The sequence below is a fragment of the Capra hircus genome, chromosome 13 (assembly GCF_001704415.2).
Source record: "Capra hircus breed San Clemente chromosome 13, ASM170441v1, whole genome shotgun sequence".
In the NCBI taxonomy this organism is placed as follows: domain Eukaryota; kingdom Metazoa; phylum Chordata; class Mammalia; order Artiodactyla; family Bovidae; genus Capra; species Capra hircus.
Window position 1 is genome coordinate 28,979,168 of NC_030820.1, and position 6,999 is coordinate 28,986,166.

Here is a 6,999-nt window from a genome sequence, read left to right on the forward strand (position 1 = left end):
ATTCTGGAAGGATTGGTGCTAAAGGAATCTAGATTTGTGATTATTCATTCGAACAACCTGTAGTTACTACAGTCCACAAATAGGAATCTCATGATGCAGCCAACACCAGGCTTTTGGGGTGGAGGTGAGGTCCACGCAGGAACAGCTCGAAGAGTTTCTGAGCCCTCCGCTGGAAGAGGGTGTTAACTTCATCGTGGAAGACTTCTGTCTTTAGGCAACACTTAGTAGAGAGGAGAATCACTTTAACTTTCCAAACTTTTCCAGATTAGAAGTCAAGCTAGATTTGTTTTTCATTAAACTTTTTATTTTGAGAGAACTGTAGATTCACATGGGGTTCTAAGAAACAACACAGAGCTCCCCAGTTTCCCCAGATGGCAACATCGTGGGAAATTCTAGGGTCACTGCCCAACCAGGGGATGACATTGATACAGAATATCTCATCACCAACAGATCCCTCCTGCTGGCCTTGTAACATCCTCCCCCATTCCCCTCCTCCTTGGCAATCCCTGTTCAGTCCTCAAGGTTTATAATTTTGCCAATTCAAGAATGTTACATAAACAGTTCCATACAATATACAACCTTTTGGGACTGGCTTTTTTTTTCCACCCAACATAATTCCCTGAAAATTCATCTAGTCCATCCAAAATTTTTTTTCTTAAGTCACATGAAATCAATCTCTTACACAACACCAAACCTACACCCTTCAGCAGGGGACAGGCACCCTGTCTGGGAAGATTTCTAGACTGTGGAATCTCAAACGGATGTTAGGACTCTGAAAATGAGACCACCTTCTTTCAGAGAGCCTGTGGACAGCCAAGTGAGACTGCAAACTGGTCCAACAGACACTCCAGATTCTGCATTTTCACTCTGATAAAGCTGGACTTCAGAGGCATACTGTATAGTCTGTCATCACCAGCTACTGCATTTCAGCCTGATGTTTTTGTCTTAAGCATAGAAACTTGAATAGTTGATAGCCCATGATAGCTTTTCTTCTTTCTTTGAAGAGCTTGAGACAGACTCATAAGGTTTTTGTTGCTTGCTATCAGCTTTTATATAGTACACACTTTAAAATGAAGGTAGGAAAATTATAGGTACCTCATTCAACTCCTACCCCCTGAGATCGACATTTTCCCCTTACCCTAGAGAGGAGCTTTGGCAAAGCTTCAGTAACTTGCCTCAGTTACCTATAAAGCAGTCACTGAAGGTAGCCTGGAGCAGGTGTGTCTGTATTGCCGAGGTTCCGCCTTGGTGTGAACCCCAAAGCTACACAGTGAAACAAAGACCCTTGTGATTAGTTCTTAATAAACTGTGCTGATTATACCAGTAAGACCAGTTCACTGCAGAAAAAACAGAGGAGTCAAAAGAACAAGCAATGGTTAATGTCTTTATGTACACACTACCAGAGCAACACTTTAAAAAGAACTCTTAAAAATTGCCTGGTTTTAGCAAGTAAAATTTTGTTAAACATGTAGTTTCAGCATACCTCTAATTCAGAATGACAAGTCATGTTACTAGCAAAAATATTGATGCTCCATCAAGAGTTACAGTGCATTTCTCCCCTAAGTATTAGGTCACGATACCATTATGAAGGCTTCAGAAGGAAAATTCTCTCACAGGCTGAATTCTAGATTCCGTATTTTTCTATTAGCTCTTTTGCTTTAGAAATATAGGCGCTCATGGCATCTTCCTTTGATAATCCTAGAAAGACACAAACAGGTTGACTCACCGACTGATGCATGTGGAAATTAAAAAGGTTCGTGTAACGTTTAAAAACTAACTACCTTTTTGAAGGTTCCAGGCTTCCCACTTAGCCTTTCCTTTTAGATCTAACAGTGCTGGACACTCTGCCAAAAGAGGAACAGATATATTCACAGGATTACTTGTTATTTTATGCTTCTATACTGTTCAACAAAGTGTACTGTTATTTTTTAATATGATAGCACAATACCAATATCTATGTCTCCAATTACAGACTGTTTGTAGAGTCCATAGAGCGCTTTTAATTCCTCATCATCTGGCCTGGTTTTCAGCTTCCTCACGTCTTTGGCCGCCTTGTCAAAATCAGCCTAAAACAAAAAGACACAGTGCATTTGCTAACTTTTGGCAGGTTTATCTGCTTCAGGGGAACTTAAAGAGGACAGGAAGCTTTCAATCAGAAACGAACTATTACTGCTCTGGTTCCACCAGAATTATCCTTATTTTAATTTGTGGATACTTCCTCTGGTCCTTACCTGTTACATGGACAATGCACCTATGTATTTGATACAGAGAACAAACTAAAATTCTTAATATTTAAAATGTTTACCTAAATGTTTAAAAACTGAAGAATACACAAATAAATGGAAAGATATTCCCTGTTCATGGATAGAAAAAATTAACAGTTAGTAAAATGTTCATCTTACCCAAAGTCATCAACAAATTCAATGCAGTTCATTATCAAAATTCCCATGGCATTTTTCACAGAAAGAGAAAAAGCAATCCTAAAATGTGTATGGAACCATAAAAGCTAAAGCAATCTTGAGAAAGAAAAACAAAGCTGGAGGCATCACAATTCCTGATTTAAAATAATATTACAAGCTATATAGTAAGCAAAATAATAGTATGGTGCTGTATGGTACTGACATAAAAACAGACACAAAGATCCATGGAACAGAGTCAAGAGCCCAGAAATAAACCCGTGCATATATGGTCCATTTGTTTATGACAAAGGAGCCAAGAATATACACTACAGAGGGGCAGTGTCTTCAGTCAACAATTCTGGGAAAACTGAATACACATGCAAGAAAATCAGACTGGACTCCATCTTACATCACATACAAAAATCGACTCAAAATGAATTAAAGACTTGAACATGAGATTCAAAATTGTAAACAACTAGAAAAAGACAGAGAACGTTCCTTGACATCATTCTTAGCAATGATTTTTGGATGTGACACTGAAAGCAAAACTAGTTAAAAGGAAAATAAATACAAGAGACGACAGCAACCAAAAAAGCTCCTGCACAGCAAAGGAAACCATCAACAAAACGAAAAGGCAGCCTACGGAACGGGACAAAATATTTGCAAACTATATCTGATAAAGGGCTAATTTCCATATATATACAGAACTCATATGACTGAACAGCCACAACAACAAAAAAAGCAAAACAAAACAATCTGATGTTAAAAGAGTCAGGAGATTTTTCCACAGAAGATATATAAGGACCTGAAATGATGTTCCACATCATTAAGCATCAGGAAAATGAAAATCAAAACAACAATGACATATAGCCTCATATCTGTAAGAATGGCTATGATCAAAAAGGCAAGAAATAACCAGTGTTGATGAGGATGTGGTGAAAAGGGTACCCTATACACCACTGGTGGGAATGTAAATTGGTGCAGCCACTGTGGAAAACAGTGTGAAGCTTCCTCAGAAAAATTTTAAAAAGAACTACTATATGATCTCACAACCCACTTTGGAGTATTTATCCGAAGGAAATGAAATCAGTATCTTGAAGAGACATCTAAATATACTGAAATGTGTCAATATTAATGGCCTCTATTGGTAAGTTTACTGTTTTTTAAAAAATACCATCTATACTCTCCAAATTTCCCATAACGTGCACATATTGTGTCTACAATAAGGACAAAGTTAAAATGCTACATCACTGCCCTCAGCTTCCTAAGGGCAGGACAGGGAGAGACTGTCCAGGAGGTATAAGGATCCTTCCCTTCAGGGGTGGCAGGCATCTCGGGTGTTCTATTTGCTGTGAAGTCCCGTGCCATCTTCCAATGACAGCAACTCAAGTCCTTTTGGCAAACTAAGCCTTGATACGAATTCTAAGGCTTTTCAGAAACCATGCTAACTCCCTGCCTTCCAGGAAGGAGTTTTTGGAAGACTGTGCTTCATGTTTTGAAGGGTATGGAACCATCTGACAAGCTCATGAAAGCCTTGTTCAGTTCAGTCGCTCAGTCATGTCCGACTCTTTGCGACCCCATGAACTGCAGCATGCCAGGCCTCCCTGTCCATCACCAACTCCCGGAGTCCACTCAGACTCACGTCCATCGAGTCAAAAGTGGAACCCTTGACCATTTCCCAGGCAATTTCACGGGTCCCCTCTCTACTCTCTCCCCAGGCAGAGAAGAAGAACCCATTCCAGAGCAGGGCCCAGGGCCGGTCTTTCTCTCCAGCATGCCCTTCCCTGGCACCCCAACGTGATACACACGTGTTTTACATGGCAGTTTCGATGCGCCTTCTCCCAGCCTAACCACGATGAGCTGTGGTGGGAAAAACATCGGGCTTGCATCAGGATCCTGGATTTTAATTCTAGCTTGGAGACACACTGCCCTGGGATTCTGTGTAAGCAATGGAGAGATTTGGCTTCAGCTCAAAGAAAAAGGCATCAACCTCAGCCGGGAAGCGTGAGGATGAAACAAGAATAAGACGGTAAATATTCTTGACTTCATTCTGTTGACTCTGCCGGCCCAGAGCTCACCACTTGTATCACACTATTGATTTAATATGTATTGAACACCTCTGAGGGGCCAGGCCTTGGGAGAGCAGACAGGGATGAACAGGGCAGCCAGCTTTCACAAGGCTCAGTGTCCTGTGGGAGATGAGCGGGTCACAGTGATTATGTGATACTTGCTCAAGCAGAGGAGCAGCGGGTGCCCTGGGAGAAGGGAGCAGTCGAGAGGGTGGAAGGCACCTTCTCCGAGGAGATGATGCTTAGCTGAGCCTGGGGAGGGCTCAGTGCCGAGGGGATGGACCGAGACAGGGAAGGGGGTTCCAGGCAGCCCCAACAGTATCTATTAGGGCTCAGCACAAGGGCTGGTGGGAATGTATTTGTTCCCCCCAAGTATTCAGAACAGAGGATAGGCACAAATGTTCATCTCAGTAGCAAGAAGCCTTGCCTTACAGAGTGCTGGCAGGTGGTAGGAGCCCATCTGAGCCCTGTACCTCCTTGTTGAATACATGAATGAAAAGTGAGTAGGTATCAGGAGAGTCTGAAATTATCATAGGTGAGAAACAGATTTTTCTTTTTCTTTTAATCTTTGGCCACACCTCACCACATGCAGGTTCTTAGTTCCCTGACCAAGGATGGAACCGACACCCCCTGCAGTGGAAGCACAGAGTCTTAACCACTGGACCACCTGGGAAATCCCAGAAACAGGGATTTAAAGGTACAGTCATTTACACTTAGTTCCAAGCACTCTGGGCCAAAGGGAAAGTTGGATAATGCTGCCGTGCTGCTGCAGAGCTGGGCTCGCAGCTCTGGGTGAGGAATTTCAACCTCCGCTAAGCTCACTCTGCTGGAGTCGAGTCCTCAGCACCCTGTCTGAAAGCTGACCCGCTGGATTTCCCGGGTGCCTGTGCCTGAAGGGTCTTCAAAACAACTCCCTTAAAACCTCTCCTTACACCCTCTCCCGTTCATGTTTTCACAAGGCCCCCCGACCCTGTCCTTGGTGTAGCAGTGATCCTGGTGTCACCGATGTCACATGGGGTGCACCCTGCCATGTATCCAATGCAGACATTTAAACATTTTAAAGAATATTTAGTGGTGACAAAAAGCTCATAGTACCAGAGGGAAAAAAAGAGAGAGAGAGAGAGAGAGAGAGCAAAATTATATAAAAAGCAAAGTGTGTGTATAAACATATATATTCACATATCACAAAGATGTTTCTTGAACACTTGAGAAAGTAACTTAGTGCTACTGTGGTTATCACTTGGGTGAAGGAATGTCTGATGTTTTACTTTATATTATGGGCTTCCCTGGTGAAGAATCCGCCTGGTTTCATATCTGGGTTGGGAAGATCCCCTTGAGAAAAGAATAGCTACCCACCCCAGTATTCTTGCCTTGAGAATTCCATGGACAGAAGAGCCTGGCGGGTCCATGGGTCAGAGTCGGACAGGACTGAGAAACTAACACTTCCCCTTTTTTTCTTTTTTACTTCATATTTGTTCCCTTTCCCCCAAATTTCCACCCTAAATATACATTTTTTTCCCTCCAAAGATCATAAGAACAGTATTTTAAGATTGTGATTTTTCCAGATCTCCGCACTTGCCTGGGAGAGCCCCAAGAGGTTCCAAGGAACAAGGGGAGGCCGCAGCCGTTCACACCTCCCTCTCCAGGATGGGAAGAGAGCGCCGGATTCGCCGGGAGCAGCCCCGCGCCCGCCCTCCCCCGGCCGGTGCCCGGTTTGCGTCTAACCAGTCCCCGGGGTTCACAAGAGTTGCTATAGGGAGCCCGGCACGCCGTCAACAGAGAGCACCGGTGCGGACTCCGCGCAATAAGGGGGCGCCGGCGATGGGGTGGGCGTGTCTCGGGGGTCCCCGCGGACAGCCACCGGGGACAAAGGCGACTGCCAGCAGCGGCCCGAAGCGGCGGGTCAGAGATGCGCCGCGCCCCCAGCGGGGCGTCACGCCGGCCCCACGCCCCACTCGAGCGCTTTTCTCCGGGACGGACGTTCCTCCCCGCCCCTAGCAGCGGTAGCACACCCAGCTCACCTGCAGGGACATGGCGGCTAAACCTGGACGATGCCTGTCTCCAAGCGCCGGGGTCCCGGGACCCCGCGCCCAGCGGCTCCTTAAGGGGCAGCGCGCCTCCGCCCGCCGGCTCCCGTTGGGCGCGCTCCCGGGCCCGGCCTATGCTCATTGGTCGCTGGCCCGCGAGGGCGAGGCTGGGCGGTGAGTGACACCCTCCGGGCCCGCTGAGCCGCGCTCTTCTCCCCCCCCAAGCCCTACAGAGAGTTGTGCGCTGCCACGGGTTGCAACTGGCAAGGCGCAGGGAAGAGAATATAAATGAGCTCCTCTCTGCCCCTGACTCGCTGTATTCATTCTCTAGAAGTTGTTTGCAGGAAGTCCTGAGAGGTCTCTCCAGGGCACTGACCTCACTTGGGATTCCTTTTGCTATATACCTCTGTCCTCTGCATGATTCTAAGAACTTAGATGGCAGACAGCATTTATCTGATGTCTCTGTCTCCCGACCCGTCTTTAGGCACAGCCCATCAGGAATGA

General features: G+C 45.4%; 1 protein-coding gene across 1 annotated transcript; it reads right to left on the reverse strand.

Annotated features, from left to right (window-relative positions):
• ACBD7 (acyl-CoA binding domain containing 7) lies at nt 283–6,584 on the reverse strand. The gene is made up of 4 exons (XM_018057140.1): nt 6,490–6,584; nt 1,949–2,066; nt 1,782–1,844; nt 283–1,698 (listed from the first exon to the last, which is right to left on the reverse strand). The coding sequence occupies exons 1-4, from the start codon at nt 6,499–6,501 to the stop codon at nt 1,625–1,627; spliced, it is 267 nt and encodes an 88-aa protein (XP_017912629.1). The 5' UTR covers nt 6,502–6,584; the 3' UTR covers nt 283–1,624.